Genomic DNA, 17543 nt, shown 5'->3' on the forward strand with positions numbered 1-17543 from the left:
ATGTAATAAATATTTAGCAAACTGAAAAACAATTAAATAGTATAGAACTATTTCTTTTCATGTATTTGTAATTAAATTACTTTCTTATAATATTAGTGGGTTAATGTATAAAGCATATTTTAAAACTTTTTGTTTCAGTCCCAGAAATCCTGGATAGAAAGTACTTTGACCAAGAGGGAATGTGTATACATTATACCAAGTTCCAAAGACCCTCACAGGTAAGAATACCTTTGTTTCTTCTGGACTCTTCTAGGAAGTTAGATGTAAATTGTATTGCTAATTTACATATTAAAAGCCATAACAATTCATAGAGATGGGGTTTAGAATTAAGATATCCATAGTTCAGTATGCCAGTTCTAAAATAAAACACTATTGTTCTTTCATTGAGATAAAGTTAATATTGCTTTATTTAAAAAATAGTTTGTATTATCCTTAATGAATTTATTTCCTATAATGTTGTTAATTTCATTTTGCAATCAGAATAATAAAAGTACTCATTCAATGTTAAAGGAATCTCAAGCTGTTATTAAGTAAGTATCCTGAGCTGTAGCTGTTGACAAGAGACATAATTTGTAAACACAGCTGGTTATTTCTTTTTATACTAATTGATTTTAAAATTGAATTTTAAAATATTGATTTTTTTTTTTATAGAGGAAGGGAGAGGAATACAGAGTTAGAAATATCAATGAGAGAGAAACATCCATCAGCTGCCTCCTGCACACTCCCTACTGGGGATGTGCCTGCAACCATGGTACATGCCCTTGACCGGAATCGAACCTGGGACCCTTTAGTCCGCAAGCCGATGCTCTATCCACTGAGCCAAACTGGTTTCAGCTAAAATTAAAATTTTTAATTTATATTTTTGTTGATTTCAGACAGGAAAGGAGAGGGAGGGAGAGAAACATCAGTGATGAGAGAGAATCATTGATAGGCTGCCTCCTGCACGGCCCACACTGGGGATGGAGCTCACAACCTAGGCATGTACCCTGACCCGGAATTGGACCGTGACCTCCTCATTCGTAGGTCGATGCTCAACCACTGAGCCATGCTGGTCAGGCTTAAAATTAATTTTATATGAATAGGTTAACAAATGGATTTACAAAGTACCAAAAGTTATTAGTGAAAGCCTCCTTTTAAATTCCCCTTCCTTAAGGAAACCATCATTGCCTATTTCTTGGAATACCTTCCAGAAATAGATACCGTATTTGCATGTCCACATAGATGTCTCTCTACTCCTCCCTCTCTACTCTAAATACATACTGTTTAGCTCATTGTTTTTATCTTGATGATAACCACTTTGTTCTTAATGGTTCCATCTTTTTAAATTATATGTCTGTATCATAATTTGTTTTAGTAGTCCTAAATTGATGGACACTAGCTGCTCTGTTTTTCTTTTTGCTGTGAGGCGAAAAAAGCTGTGGTGAATAAACCTTGTCCATTAACCATTTTACATGTGTTACATATATTTTTTAGCCTATACTTTTAGTACTGGAATTAGATTTTGAAAATGAGTCTACATTTTATTTTATTTAATTTTATTTATTTATTTATTTATTAAATATATATTTTATTGATTTTTTTTTTTACAGAGAGGAAGGGAGAGGGATAAAGAGTTAGAAACATCGATGAGAGAGAAACATCGATCAGCTGCCTCCTGCACACCCCCTACTGGGGATGTGCCTGCAACCAACCAACACGCCCTTGACCAGAATCACCCGGGACCCTTCAGTCCACAGGCCGACACTCTATCCACTGAGCCAAATCGGTTAGGGCTAGATTTTTTATTTTGATCAGTACTGCCAACTTGCCTTTCAATAGAGATTATATCAATTTATACACCCTTCCCCAAGAGATATGACTACTATAAAGGTTTTTGAAAATACTTTTTCTAATCAAATATCTTTTCATATATATGTTTTTAGTGTGAATTATATGTTCATATATGTTCCTTTTTAAAATGATTTGATGAAGCTCTGTGTATTAGGGAAACCAACCTTTTGTTCTGCAAATATTTTTCTCAGTTTGTTTTCAAACTATTAGTGGCACATTTTTGTCATGTAGAAATGTTGTATTTTTACATAATTAAATCTATCAGTTTTTTCTCCTATAGTTTCTGGATTTTATGTTATACCTACTTGTATTTAAAAATATAAAAACATGTGAGTTTAAAAAAGTAGTTACTTGAATGGGTAAATAAAGTGTAAAAATGACCTATGATATCAACTGAAACAGAAGCTGTATAATTTTCCTTCATTTTATACTTTTATATAGATTTTATATAGGTTAGTTTAAACTATAAAAAACTTTTCCTCTTTAAGTAATAAATTTACCTTCTTTATAGATGCCTTCCAGGATGTCAAATTTGTCAGCAACTTGTCAGGTAAGTTTCATAACATAACTCTTGCACACATTTTAAAAAATAAAACCAATCTATTAGAAACAGCAGAATACACTGGGATAAAACTTATAGGCTATATATTTGAGAGTTCCTTTACTCAGACCTGGGAGATGAAGGACAAGGTAAGGTTGCTTGAAACTCAAGTGAAGCTACCTGAGCAGAGTCCTAAAGTTAAATGTGCATTAGTTGTGTAAAGACAGATGGAAAGTGATTTTGACAGAACAGGATATGGGAAAACTTGACAGTGGAAGAGATTATGGTTCTGTCATAAAACTTGAGAATGTAAATTGAATGTTGGAGAGATCTGAGTCTGGAAAAGTGAGTAGGGGCCAAATCATTTAAGCTCTTTGTGTATATGCCACATGATTTTGATTTCATGTTAACAACATATTGTATGGGGAAATAACAGGCTTATTTTTCTCTTTTCTTTCTTTCTTTCTTTCTTTTTCTTTCAATGCAATGGAGATTGAGTTGGGAGAGAAAAAATAGTTTGGAAAGCTTTGGAGTAATTCTGGCAACTCTGAAATAAAGGCTGAATTAAGGTATTAGCTATGATGATGAAGAGAAATAGACATTTGAAAGGATAAATGAGACAAACTCAATATGATTTAGTGATGTGTGGAGAAAGGAGGATTTGAGATGGTTCCTAAATTTCTTACTTTGGCAACTATTAATAAGTAAATAGTATGCTCATTAAGATCTGATGAAAGAATATAAGAGGAAGACAAATATTATAGGTTTGTGGTTGGTATGTTAGGAACAAATGTGCATAGAATGAGTTCATTTTAGATATACTGAGATTTACCATCTATGGTCTTGATATTCATTTGTTCCTCTAGATTGGAAATTCCATCTGGTGTTTTTCCATTCAAGCTAAAAGAACTTCCTTTAGCCTTTGGTATAAAGCAGATATACTGGAGATAAATTTTCTCAGCTTGGTTTATCAGAAAATGTTTATTTTACTCTCAGACTTAAAGGATATTTTCACTAGATAATGAATTCTGAGTTGGTAGTTCTCTTATTCTGGCACTTGAAAGGTATTTTACTGTATTCTGGCTCTTGTTAGTGGTGAAAAGTTAGCTATCATTAATATAGCTGTTTTTCTGTATGTAATGGATCTTTTTTTCCCTTCAGCTGCTTTAAAGTGTTGTGTGTGTTTTTCTTCTGTATTTTTGGTTTTCAGAGTCAGGTCTCTAATGTGCCTGAGAGTGGTTTTTTGTACTTACTTTGCTTGTGTCAATATTTGCAAGTTATTTTCCATCAAATTGACAAGTTTTCAGCTGTTGTTTCTTAAGTCATTTTCCTGCCTCAGTCTGTTTTCTCTTTTCCTTATGGGACTATAGTAATATCTATGTTAGATTGCTTAATGTTTTCCACAGGTCGCTGGTGCCATATTTTAAAATAAAATGTTTTTATATTTATTAAATTTACAGAGTGGCCAGATTATTATTATCTCTGAACACATAATAATCTTGCCACTCAGTGTATATTCTATATAATAAAAGGCTAATATGCAAATTATTCCCTTGACTAGGAGTTCAATCAGCATGGATCTCATCATGTATGAATTAAGCACCAGACCTCATACACACACACACACACACACACACACACACACACACACACACTCTGAGTGGCCAGATTATTATGTGTTCAGAGATCATAATATTCTGGCCACTCAGTGTATACTGATCTGTATTTAGGTTCACTGAATCTCATATCTGCAATTTTCAAAATGTTGTTTTGCCCATTAAGTGAACTTTTTATTTCATGGATTATTAAAAAAAATTTTCATGCATTATATATATATATATATATATATATATATATATATATATATATTATTGATTTTTCTTACAGAGAGGAAGGGAGAGAGATAGAGAACTAGAAACATCAATGAGAGAGAAACATCGACCAGCTGCCTCTTGCACACCCCCTACTGGGGATGTGCCCGCAACCAATGTACATGCCCTTGACCGGAATCCGCAGACTGACGCGCCACCGCTGAGCCAAACCGGTTTCGGCATGTATTATATTTTTTAATTCTAGAATTTCCTCTTGATTCTTTGCATGTATCTTTCCAATTTTCCTTACACCACTTATTTATTTTTTAAGGTAATAATAGTTTGAGAATATCACAATTTTAATAAGCCATTATTACAATATATTAAGCCACTTGTAGAGAGGGTAATTTTTATATTTCTCTGATACATTTTGATCTTTATTTATTTGCTATAACATACTTACTTGTAAGTAATTGAATATCAAATGCATAGTAAATACCTTTCATTGTGTGAACACAATAATTAATTTAAGAAAACTATTAAATTTTTTGAGAAAGAAAATATGTACAGATATTTCCTTTGAAAATGTTAACCTGGGAATTTTTGTATAATTTATCATAGATATAAAAATACAGAGTTATGTAGATGGTGGCATGTTTTTAATGTTTAATACTAATAACTGATTTATTTTTTCTGCTAATTTGATGTTGATTTTATAATTTCAGAATTTTAAGCAAAAAGTTCCACCTACCACAAATACCCATTTCCCAGAAGGATGGCTTTTAAACTACCTAGCCAATACCATTTATTGCAAGGACTGTCTTTACCCCATTGTATGTTCTTTCCTTCTTTTGTCAAATATTAATTGACCAAATAGGTATGGGTTTATTTCTGGGCTTCCTATGCTGTCCTATTAATTTATGTCTTCTTATGCCAGTATCATGCTGTTTTGAATACTAAGCCTTATAGTATAGTTTAATATCAGGTGGCATGATAATTCCAACTTGGTTTTTTTCCTCAAGATTGCTGTGGTTTTTGAGGGTCTTTTTATGGTTCCCTGTACAATTTTGGATTATTTGTTCTACTTCTGTGAATCATGTTATTGGTATTTTCATAGAAATTGCATTGAAACTATAGATTGCTTTGGTTTGTGAGGACATTTTAATGATATTAGTTCTTCTTACCTGTGATTATGCTATATTCTTTTAGTAGTATCTTCTTTGATTACTTTCCTCAGTGTCTTATTTTCTGAGTACAGGTCTTTTATCTCCTTGGTTAAATTTATTCCTCGGATTCTAATTTGATAGTTGTTTTCCTTTTAAAGATGTAACAGTAAGTTTTTGGCTTGTATGTTTTGTAATAAGATACCTACTATCATTCCTTGTTTTCCTGGACATAATGTGACACTTGTAGTCTGGCTGCTTTGAAGCTTTTATTATTGGTTTTCAGCAGTGTTGTATTGTGATTTCCTCAAGCTCATTTTGCTTATTCCCTATTGAACTGCTCAGATTTGTCAGTCAAATAGTTTTCAAATTTTTATTTCTATTCCCTCAATTCTGGTGATTTATGTGTGTGTTGAGCTACTTGAAATTATTCCACAAGTCACTAATGTTCTTACTCCTTTTTTCTCTCTCAGTGTTTCATTTTGGGTAGATTTGATTGCTGTCTTCAAGTTTACTGTTGTTGTTTTTTGTAGTGTCTAATATGTTATAAATCTAACCTAGGACACTTTTATTTCAGATATTTCTTTAGCTATCCTAATTGGGATAGCCTCTATAATAAAAGCCTAATATTCTAAGTATTCGGTTGTCTGGTTGTTTGTTCAACCAAATCAAAGCGTAATATGCTAATGATATGCTAAGTCTGCTCAACCTCTCCCGATGACGTGCACTGACCACCAGGGGATAGTCGACCAGACACTGTGATGTGTACTGACCACCAGAGGGCAGATGCTCTGACCGATAAGTTAGCTTGCTGCTGGGGTCCAATCGATAGGGACTGAGCAAGATGGGTGAGACACACCCTGGAGGCCTCTTGCGGTCTCTCCCTGGCTGGCCAACCTCCTGAGTCCCTCTCTGCCCCTGATAATGCACAGGTGGGGTCCCTCCGCCTGGTCTGCACCCCTTCACAATTCAGGACCCCTTGAAGGGTGTTGGAGAGCTGGTTTCTATCCAATCCCACAGGCAGGCCAAGGAACCCCACTGGTGCATTAATTCGTGCACTGGACCTCTAGTTTTAAAAATAAAACCTTTCCAATTCCTCCCTCATCCTGTTAATGTTTTCCTCTAATTTTTCCAAACATATTCTTAATATTGAACTTATTTATAATGGCTGTTTAGTGTCCTTTTCTGCTAATTTCATTACCTCTGTACAATTTCTAGGTCTTCATTACTGATATTTTTTCACATATTTTCCTCCTTTTTTGATTGCCTTGTAATTTCTGATGGTTGCTGCACACTGTGAATTTTATGTTTTGGTACTGGGTTTTGCTGTATTCCACTAGCTTTGGACTTACTTTAGCATGCAGTTAAGTAACTTTGGGTTAGTTTGGTTCTTTCAAGTCTTGCTCTTAAACTGTCAAGGCATATGCAGTCTATACTCTCCTGAGGACTCTATTATCGGGTCTAGTAATAATTAATGTCGTTTTAAACATTCGTTTAAAATCTTGCTTGGCGTTGACTTGTATTGACATAACCTTCAAACACGTGGTATCTACAGAACGTGTGAAGTGCAATTAACAAGTTTTGCTTGAAAAAGTTTGTGTTTGGTTTGGTTTTTGTTGCAAAACTAGGGCTAAGAAGATGGCGGATGAAGAGCATATTCGGCACTGCATGCTTTACGAGTTCCAATTAGGAAGAAAAGCAAGTGAGGCTGCAAAAAACATCTGTAGTGCTCTTGGTCAAGATGCAGTTAGCGCCAGAAAATGCCAGCGTTGGTTTGAGAAATTTCACGAGGGAAATTTTTTGTTAGATGACAAGAGTGGTCGAGGCCGTGTGTCCAATTTTGATCAAGAAGCTCTTCAAGCTCTTTTGGTGCAAAATCCTCAAATTATCCAACAAGAGCTTGCGACAACTTTAAATTGTTCACAAAAAACAATTTCCAATCAATTGCGTGCACTTGGCAAAGTCCAAAAGTTTGGAAAATGGGTTCCTCATGAGTTGACCGACAACAGCCGTAATCAAAGAGTCACAATTTGCAGTTCGTTCCTCTCTCGTCAAAACCGTTTGCCATTTTTAGAGCAAATTGTTACCGGAGATGAAAAATGGGTGCTGTATGTTAATTTGAAAAGGCGGCCTCAATGGTTGGACAAAAATGAGGCTCCACAGCCCACGCCAAAACCTGACTTGCATGCGAAAAAAGTGATGTTGTGTGTTTGGTGGAATTTTAAAGGAATTCTTCATTATGAACTTTTACCATCTAACCAAACCATTACAAGTGCAGTGTATAGTGCCCAATTGGAAAGGTTAGCCCAAGCTTTAAGAGAAAAAGAACCCGTGCCGATTAATCGGAAGGGCGTAATTCTTCACCACGATAACGCACGACCGCATACTGCAAGAATCACTGCTGAAAAACTGCGCCAGTTGGAATGGGAAGTTCTCCCTCAACCTGCATATTCTCCTGATATTGCCCCTTCCGATTACCATTTGTTTCGTCCTTTGCAAAACTTTCTTCTTGGAAAAAAATTTAATAATGAAGAATGCCTCAAAAATGCATTGACCGAATTTTTTGCATCAAAATCACAAGAATTTTACAACAGAGGGATTAAAATGCTTCCTGAGCGTTGGGCACAAGTAGTAGAAAACAACGGCAACTATATTGTTGATTAAATTTTGTTGTATTGTTTAAATAAATTCGATTTTAAAAAGTATTAGAAAACGACATTAATTATTACTAGACCTAATACATTATAGACCTCCTGTATAATGAGATCTCTTGATTCTTTCTGACAGGAACACTAAACTATTGCCTGCCTTTTGTGTACTTTAGAAATTATGTAGCCTACTGCTGTCTAGGAGTTGTTAACATATCCTTGGGTATATAAATTAATTTGTATTTTCTTGAATTCTGTATACATGGTATCATATAAATATGCACCCTTTGGTGGCATCCAGTTTTTTTTCACTTTGCATGATGATTTTGAGATATATCATATTATTGTGTCTATTAGTAGTTCATTTCTTTCTGTGTTTAAATACTGTTTCTATTATATAACTACTAGAAGTCCAATATGGGAAATCGGGAAATCGCATGGCTCACTGTGCTTACAGCTCCGCCCACCCGCGCCAGTTTTTGGTCATTACAGTGTTGGGGCAACAGGCTTTTTATGTATATAGATACTATATTTTGTAGAAGCTCACACTAAATTTAGATGAATATATCATTATATACTAATGTATTTGTACTATTTATTGCTGTAGTAAAGATATTATTTTAGCTATATTAAAATCAAAAGCTCAAGTTATTTTTATATTCTTTGATTCATTCATTTTAATTCAGTTTTTCATTGACTAATTTTTTTAAAGTCTTTTTAATTTTATTGTTTTTCTTTAGGTGTTTTTGTGGTCGCTTGGTCAAGCAACATGCTTGTTTTACTGCAAGTCTTGCCATGAAATACTCAGATGTGAAATTGGGTGACCATTTTAATCAGGCATTAGAAGAATGGTCTGTGGAAAAGCATACAGAACAGAGCCCAACAGATGCTTATGGAGTCATAAATTTTCAAGGGGGTTCTCATTCCTACAGAGCTAAAGTATGTCACATATTTGATTTCTTTACTTCATTTATGTTGTTATTTAAAAAATATATGCTTGTTATCTGACAGTTTATATAATCTATGTCAGGAAACCAGTCCCAGTAATTCTTTTATATATTTTTAAGTTGTTTGTAGAAGTGCATAAAATATATAATTGTTATACCTTGAACCTTTTATCATTATAAAATATCTTTTATTTTTTGTCAGTTTGTTGACTAAGCCTGCTTTTTTAGTAATCAGTATAGCTAATTTTTTCTTTTCTTTTACTGTTAACCTTTCCTTACGTTTAAGGTTTTCTTTTAAAAAATAGTCCTTATTAGCATGTTATTTACATATTTTTAATTTTTATATTCTCTTTTAAAAATATATTTTTAAATTGATTTCAGAGAGGAAAGGAGAAGGGGGAGAGATATAGATACATCAGTGATGAGAAATGATCACTGATCGGCTGCTTCCTGCACGTCCCCACTGGGGATGGAGCCCACAACCTGGACATGTGCCCCGACCGGAGAATCAAACCATGACCACCTGGTTAATAGGTTTACATTTAACCACTGAGCCATGCCAGCCAGGCTCACAGTATTCTTAGAAACAGTTTGAATACATTTTTAACTTGTTACTATTATAAATTAGTACTTTTACTACTTTCTGACAATGTAATATCCTTTAGAACTTTGGTAAGTGCATTTACTTTCCTTATGGCTTACCTGCTTTTTGTTGGCATGAGTTTTATTTGTGTATTTAAAACCCGAAGACATAATTGTTTTTCATTTAGATTTACCAACATTTTATTCTTTCCATTGTTTTGCCTGTCTCCTTCTCTTGATGGGAAAATAGTGCCAATTGGTGGTCCCATCTCTAAAAGTTTTTCTATTCTCGTGGATCCTTAATCCACAAGTTCTCATTGCTTGGTAGCCCTCTGATGCCTCAAAATAGATGTTACTTACTTACTTTTAGTTTTTCTAGTTTCCAGAGGCAGAGATGGTCCAAAGCAATCTAGTTCATTGCCAGAAGTAGAATTCCTCATTTATTCTTAACATAATTTGTTTTTAAAAAATTAGCTTTAGACTGTTTTCCAAACACTACTGTATATACTGTCTTAATTATAATAATTAAGTTTTCCAAACATTACTGTATATACTGTCTTAATTATAATAAAACTAATGCAGAAATACTTGGTATAGGACAAATCTTTTTCAAAGCATTCTCAAGGGACTCTGGAATCTGTGTGTGTGTGTGTGTGTGTGTGTGTGTTTGTGTGCGCGCCAGGACTCTGGAATCCTAATCAGTGTTGAAGAATTCTGATATTTTGGGATATTTTTTCATTGGTATTTGATATTTGTAATGGATGGGCAATATATTGTTTTGCAAATAACCTTTCTTAAAGATATTTAAAAGTGTTTTTTCTTCCAACATCTGAATATTTCAGATTTCTTATGAGCTGAATCATATAGGTGCAGTAGACAAAGAGAATGAAGTAGAGTAGTCATAGCAAGTAAATTTTGTGATGAATAATTAAGAGAAATATAATTTTTAAACTCTACTAATAATCAGAGGATATGGTGGTTTATTTTCTATAGAATGATTTTTTAAAAAACTAAACTGGTAAATACATCTGAACATCTTAGAATATTGAGTAAAATTTATTATTTTCAGTAATTTGTGGATTAAATCTAGAATTACTTCCATAAGGGAAACAATAATTTATATTAAAAATATTTTTGGCCCTAACTGGTTTGGCTCAGTGAATAGAGCACTGGTCTGTGGACTGAAGGGTCCCAGGTTTGATTCCGGTCAAGAGCATGTACCTTGGTTGTGGGCACATCCCCAGTAGGGAGTGTGAAGGAGGCAGCTGATCGATGTCTCTAACTCTCTATTCCTCTCCCTTCCTCTCTGTAAAATAAAGATCAATAAAATACATTTTTTTTTTAAAAGAGTGAAAAAATATTTTTATTACTTTACTGCATGATCACAGTTCTATAAATGGATTCTATCACTGACAAAAACTTTCAAATAGATAATTTAGTATTTGCTTTTCTTAATAACAAGAGTTGTAGGAGTGTCCATTTTTCATCACCCCCCCCATCATTATAGTTAACCTTAATACCTCTCATTTACTGTATACTCATAGTTAAACAAGCTAATAAATACTGTGGATAAATTTGTAAATTGGATGAACAGTAATTGAATTTATATAAGCAGGAAGTGTAACACACTTAAATTGTAAAAATTAGAATGCCACTACTTCTATAGCTTGTACAAAATGGCTTTCCAACTTTAAAATCATTTGCTCTTGCTTTTTTCAAAGTGTAACTATATTAAAAGCAGTCTATGAAATCTACTTTATACTAATCTGATTAAAATAAAGGTTTTTAAAGTTGTGTAACGTATTATGAAACCTGTGAACATAGTCAATTATTTTGTTTTTTTTTTAATTTTTTTTTAGTATGTCAGACTATCATATGACACCAAAACTGAAGTCATTCTGCAACTTCTGCTTAAAGAATGGCAAATAGAATTACCCAAACTTGTTATCTCTGTACATGGGGGCATGCAGAAATTTGAGCTTCACCCACGAGTCAAGCAGTTGCTTGGAAAAGGTCTTATTAAAGCTGCAGTTACAACTGGAGCCTGGATTTTAACTGGAGGAGTGAACACAGGTACTGTGATGATTATACTAATTTTATTTAGTGTGTTTGTAATTTTTTCAGAATAACAATTAGATATTTGAAACAATAGTCAACATTGAATATAAATATATTCAGTTTTCCTGTTAAATAATCTACAGTTTCTAGATATAAATGGTAACTGTAAGAATATTTTATTTTTATTTAGTTTTTTTAAAAAAATAATACATTTTAGAACAGGGGTTGGCTAATTATGGTCTATCTACCAAATCCAGTTCACTTCTTGTTTTTATAAATAAAGGTTTATTGGAACATAGCTGCACTCATTTGGTTTTGTGTTATTTATGGTTACTTTGTGCTAGTTTAGCTGTGACAGAGACTGTATATTTTGCAAAGCCTAAAACATTTACTATTTGGCCCTTTACAAAAAAAAGTTACTAATCCCTACTATAGAGCAAAGTATTGTTATTCCTGCCAATATCTGGCTATTGGTAAATTGGCATAAGAATTTGAGCCCTAACTGGTTTGGCTCAGTGGATAGGGTGTCGGTGTGGACTGAAGGGTCCCAGGTTCGATTCCTGTACCTTGGTTGCAGGCATATCCCCAGAAGGGGTTGTGAAGGAGGCAGCTGATCAATGTTTCTCTCTCATCGATGTTTCTAACTTTCTATCTCTATCCTTTCCTCTTTGTAAAAAACCAATACTAATAAAAAAATGGAACCCATTGCCTAACCAGTAGTAAGAAGCAGCTTTCAAAATTAATTTTTAATATACTATAATTTTTCATTCCCTATCACATCTAAGGGTTAGATATAATAAAGACCAATTTATTTTAATGTCTAAACTAAAACAATTATTAACTTAAATTAGCTTGGTAAAAGCTAATTCATTACCAACAACGGTTTTTAAAGACTTATTGTGTATTAAGTATTCTTCTGGCTGCTGAAAATATAGCATTCCACAAAACAAATAAAATATTTACCTTCATGCAGATTACATTCTGGTAGGGAGATGCAGATAACTAAATGTATGATATTTTAGTTTTTCTGAATATTATTTTTTCTCAGGCAAGGGAAACAAAAAATAAATAAATGGGATTACATCAAATTAAAAGTTTTTTGCTGGGCAAAGGAACCCATCAACAAAATGAAAAGAAAAACTGCTGAACAGGAAAAGCTACTCACCACTGATACATCCAATAAGAGGTTAATATCCAAAGTATATTTATTTGTTTATTTAAAAATATATATTTATATTGATTTCAGAAATGAAGGGAGAGGTTGAGAAAGAGAAACATCAATAATTAGAATCATTGATTGGTTGCCTCCTGCACGCCTCCCACTGGAAACTGAGCCTGCAATCCAGATCAGAAATCAAACCATGACCTCCTGGTTCATAGGTCGATGCTCAACTACTGATCTGTGCTGGTTGGGCAATACCCAAAATTTATAAAGAACTCAGAACAACTCAAAACTAAAAGAACAAATAATTCATTTAAAAGTAGGCAAAGGACCTGAATAGACATTTCTCCAAAGAGGACATATAGATGGCTAATAGTCATGAAAAGATGGTTTTAATCATCAGAAAAATACAAATTAAAACTACAATGAGATGTCACCTCACACCCGTCAGAATGGCTATCATCAATACATCAACAAACAGGTGTTGGTGAGGATATGGAGGAAAGGGGACCATGCATTGTTGGTGGAAATGCAGATTAATACAGCCACTATGAAAACAGTATGGAGTTACCTCAAAAAAGTAAAAATGGAACTGCCTTATGTTCCAGAAATTTTGTTTCTGAGTTTATATCCGAAGAAACCCAAAACACTTATTCGAAAGAATATGTTCATTCCTATGTTCATTGCAGTGATATTTTCAATAGCCAAGATATGGAAGCAACCCAAGTGCCTATCAGTAGGTTAGTGGATAAAGTAGATATGGTACATATATACAGTGGAATATTACTCAGCCATAAAAAATGAAATGTTAACCATTTGCATGTATGGACATGTATGGACCCGAGAGGGTAAAGTCAAATAGATCAGTCAGAGAAAGACAATAACATATGATTTCACTTATATGTGGGAATCTAAAGAACAATATAAACGAAGAAACAAAACAGATACAGGGAATAGACTGATGATTGCCAGAGGGGAGGTGGGTTTATGAGACTGGGTGAAAAGGTGAAGTGAGAAGTACAGTTTGGAAGTTATAAAATAGTCATGGGGATGTCTAGTACAGCATAGGAAATACAGTCACTAATATTGTAACTATGAATGGTGCCAGGTAGGTACTGGAAATATCAGGTGGGAACACTTTGTAAAGTATATGATTAATCATTATGCTGTACACTTGAAACTAATACAACATAATATGATGTAAACTGTTATCAGAAAAATACAAATTAAAACTGTAGGGAAATAAAAGAATAAAACCTATGTTGAACTTATACAAATGTATAATAAGTTAGATTGTAAGTGCTATGCAGACACATGAAATATAATGTAGAGATGATGGGGACGGTGGAGAGGGCTTCACTAATAAAGTGACATTTGAATAGAGATGGAAGAAAATGAAGGAGTAAGATAAGAGTAATGTGGAGCCCAGCTTTCCTATCTAATAAAGAATAATATGCAAATTACTATGTTCATTGCAGTGATATTTTCTTTTCTCTCTCTCTTTTTTTTTAATATATTTTATTGATTTTACACAGAGAGGAATTGAGAGGGACAGAGAGTTAGAAATGTCGATGAGAGAGAAACATCGACCAGCTGCCTCTTGCACACCCCCCACTGGGGATGTGCCCGCAACCAAGATACATATCCTTGACCGGAATCGAACCCGGGACCTTTCAGTCCGCAGGCCGACGCTCTATCCCCTGAGCCAAACCGGTCCCGGCTGCAGTGATATTTTCAATTGCCAAGGAGGGCAGTTGGGGGTGGCCAGGCCAGCAGAAGAGGGAAGTTGGGGGTGACTGGGCCTATAGAAACGGACAGTTTGGGGGGATCCAGACCTGCAGGGGAGAGCAGTTGGAGGGGACCAGGCCTGCAGGGGAGGGTAGTTAGGGGTGAACAGGCTATTGAAAATATCACTGCAATGATATTAGTTATTTGGCGATTCCTACCTGGATCCTGCCTAAACAGGCAGCTGGACATCCCTTGAGGGATCCCAGATTGGAGAGGGTGCAGGCTGGGCTGAGGGACAGCTGACTCCCCTTCCCCCCCCCCCCCCATGCACGAATTTTGTGCACCAGGTCTCTAGTAAAGTATAAACAGCTAGTGTGTTGGGAGAATAGTAATAAGGGGTCATTCAGTATAGCTGGAGTGGAAAGAGCAAGAAGTACTAGGAGATAAGATAAAAAAGTTTTGGGAGTGTGATGGTGGTGAGGATTGGGTAGCGTGGTGAATATCAGGGACAATAGGAAGATCTTTATAGGAAGGCCTTATAGTCCATTTTAATCTTCTCTGAATGAGAAGGGATGGTTTTAAGCAGAGTTGATAAGACCAAAAATCACTTGTATGATATTTTGAAAGTAAATACCAAATTGCCAAATGCCATAACAAAATACCACAAGATTAGGGTAGCTTGAACAAAAGAAATTTATTTTCTCATATTTCTCTAGGTCCAAGATCAAGATGTTAGCAGGTTTTGTTCCTTCCGAGGCCTTTCTTCTTGGCATTCAGATGGTGACCTTTTCATTGTGTCCTGTCGTAGCCTTTCCTCTGTGCATGTGCGTCCATGGTGCCTCCTTTTGTGTCTCTTTTTTCCTGTAAGGACACCTGTCAGGTTGGATTTGGACCCACCATAACCACCTCATTTTGATGTAATAACCTCTCTAAGGGACCTATTTCCAAATACAGTAATATTTTTAGTACGGGGATTAGGATTTCAACATAGGAATTTTGGGGAGGATACAATTAAGCTCATAACAAATCATGAGGACTTAATGTGGTCTTTTCTACTATTCTCTCAGGTTTTCCCATTAGGAAGCTTTTGTAATTATTTGGGGTGTGTGTTTTTTATAGTCCTAAGCCATACTTTTAGTTTTTTGAGATGGTGTGTAGAGCAGTAACAAAAAATGATAGTAACTTACATTGAAGAATCTAAGAGAGAAACTAAGCGTAAGAACATGGTATGTGTTTTAGGCAGTTGTAGTGTTTTGAAATTGTAGTTTTTTTTCTCTTTGGTCCTTGAGTTTTCTTTGTAAGTTTGTTTTTTTGACCTTGTTGCCTTTTGTCTTGTATATGTTAAGGAAAATATCACCAATTGTAATGTTACAGATGGAGCACATGATTGTTCTGAACACAATGAAGACTTTGAGATAAAGTGAATTCTATTTTGTATGAACAGGTGTGGCCAAACATGTTGGTGATGCCCTCAAAGAACATGCTTCCAGATCATCTCGGAAGATTTGCACTATCGGAATAGCTCCATGGGGAGTGATTGAAAACAGAAATGATCTTGTTGGGAGAGATGTAAGAATGATTTTTAAATTTCTTGTATTCACTTACTTATAAGCAAAATTAAAATAAGGATCTTTTAGTCAACTTAAAATATTCTTGAGTATACAATACATTTCAAATTACCTTTTTAAAAATATTTCTCTAACGTTTCCTTCTGATCATTTTGAATATACAGTCATAGATACAAGTACTAGTAATTGTCATTATAGTGTGAGTAGATTTTGGTTTCTGCCTTTTTAAAATAATTATTTCACACTTATCCCATTTCATGCCAGTCTTTATAATTAAATTTTTAATGATTACATAATATTAAGAGTTAATTTTATTTTACTGAGTAGTAATCAAATGCCTTGAATAGGTTAAAAATATAAATTGGTTACGTATATGAAGAGACTATCAAAAAGAAATGACTAATTTATAATGATCACTTTTAAATGTTATTAAATTTCTAATATCAATTTTAAAGATCCTATTTATGACCAGAAAAATAGCAATATGACTTTTGGTTGCTTTTTTTATTATTTATCGTGTTTTTTTCCACATTATTTACTTATATGCTCCTGCTTCCTTTGCATGTGACAATGAAATATATTCTGCAATAAGAGTAAAAATTTAGTTGTATCATTCAGCCAATTACTGATTAATCTTTGGCTGCTTAAAAGCTAGTGCTTTTTTTTTTTTTTAAGCTAGTGCTTTTTGATGTATTTTTTTGACGCTTTTTATTTGTTGCCATAGGTAAATGGAATTTTATCTTCCCTCTATAGATTACTTCAATTTATTTTTATATTATGTTATATTTAATCTTTCCCACTAACTCTTACATTTGATATTGTTTAGGTGGTTGCTCCTTATCAAACCTTATTGAACCCTCTGAGCAAATTGAATGTTTTGAATAATCTACATTCCCATTTCATATTGGTGGATGATGGCACTGTTGGAAAGTATGGGGCAGAAGTCAGGCTGAGAAGAGAACTTGAAAAAACTGTTAATCAGCAAAGAATTCATGCTAGTAAGGGAATTTATAAATTTGTTACTAAAATTATAAATTTGTTGTTGAAATTATTCTGGGCTATATTAATTGCCAGCAACATTCTTTTTTTTATTTTTCACTTTATTTTTCAATTATTTATTTCTTTATTAAATTATTACCTGTGTACATATTTTAACATTGCCCCCCCCCTTTCTCCCCAGAGTTTTGTGTCCATTGGTTGTACTTATATGCATGTATACAAGTCCTTCGGTTGATCTTTTTTCTCCCCCAGATCTCCCTACCCTCCCCGCTGTAATTTGACAGTCTGCTTGTTGCTTTACTGTCTTTATATCTGTCTTTTAGTTCATCAGTTTATAATGTTCTTTAAGATCCATAAATGAGTGAGGCCATGTGGTATTTCTCTTTCATTGACTGGCTTATTTCACTCAGCATGATGTTCTCTAGTTCTATCCAGGTTGCTGCAAATGATGAGAATTCCTTCTTTTTTATGGCAGCATAGTATTCCATTGTGTAGATGTACCATAG

At 34.1% G+C, this 17543-nt stretch overlaps 1 protein-coding gene across 1 annotated transcript in view; it reads left to right on the top strand.

Annotated features, from left to right (window-relative positions):
* Positions 1–17543, top strand: part of TRPM7 (transient receptor potential cation channel subfamily M member 7) — a 114973-nt gene that overhangs the window by 23780 nt on the left and 73650 nt on the right. Inside the window, exons 2-7 of the mRNA XM_084894040.1 lie at positions 139–218; positions 2342–2380; positions 8734–8932; positions 11382–11595; positions 15915–16039; positions 16865–17036. Of these exons, the coding sequence (XP_084750166.1) occupies positions 139–218; positions 2342–2380; positions 8734–8932; positions 11382–11595; positions 15915–16039; positions 16865–17036 (829 nt within the window). The remainder of the gene's footprint in view (positions 1–138; positions 219–2341; positions 2381–8733; positions 8933–11381; positions 11596–15914; positions 16040–16864; positions 17037–17543) is intronic.

The sequence above is a fragment of the Pipistrellus hanaki genome (genome assembly GCF_964339955.1).
Source record: "Pipistrellus hanaki genome assembly, chromosome: 1".
NCBI lineage: Eukaryota > Metazoa > Chordata > Mammalia > Chiroptera > Vespertilionidae > Pipistrellus > Pipistrellus hanaki.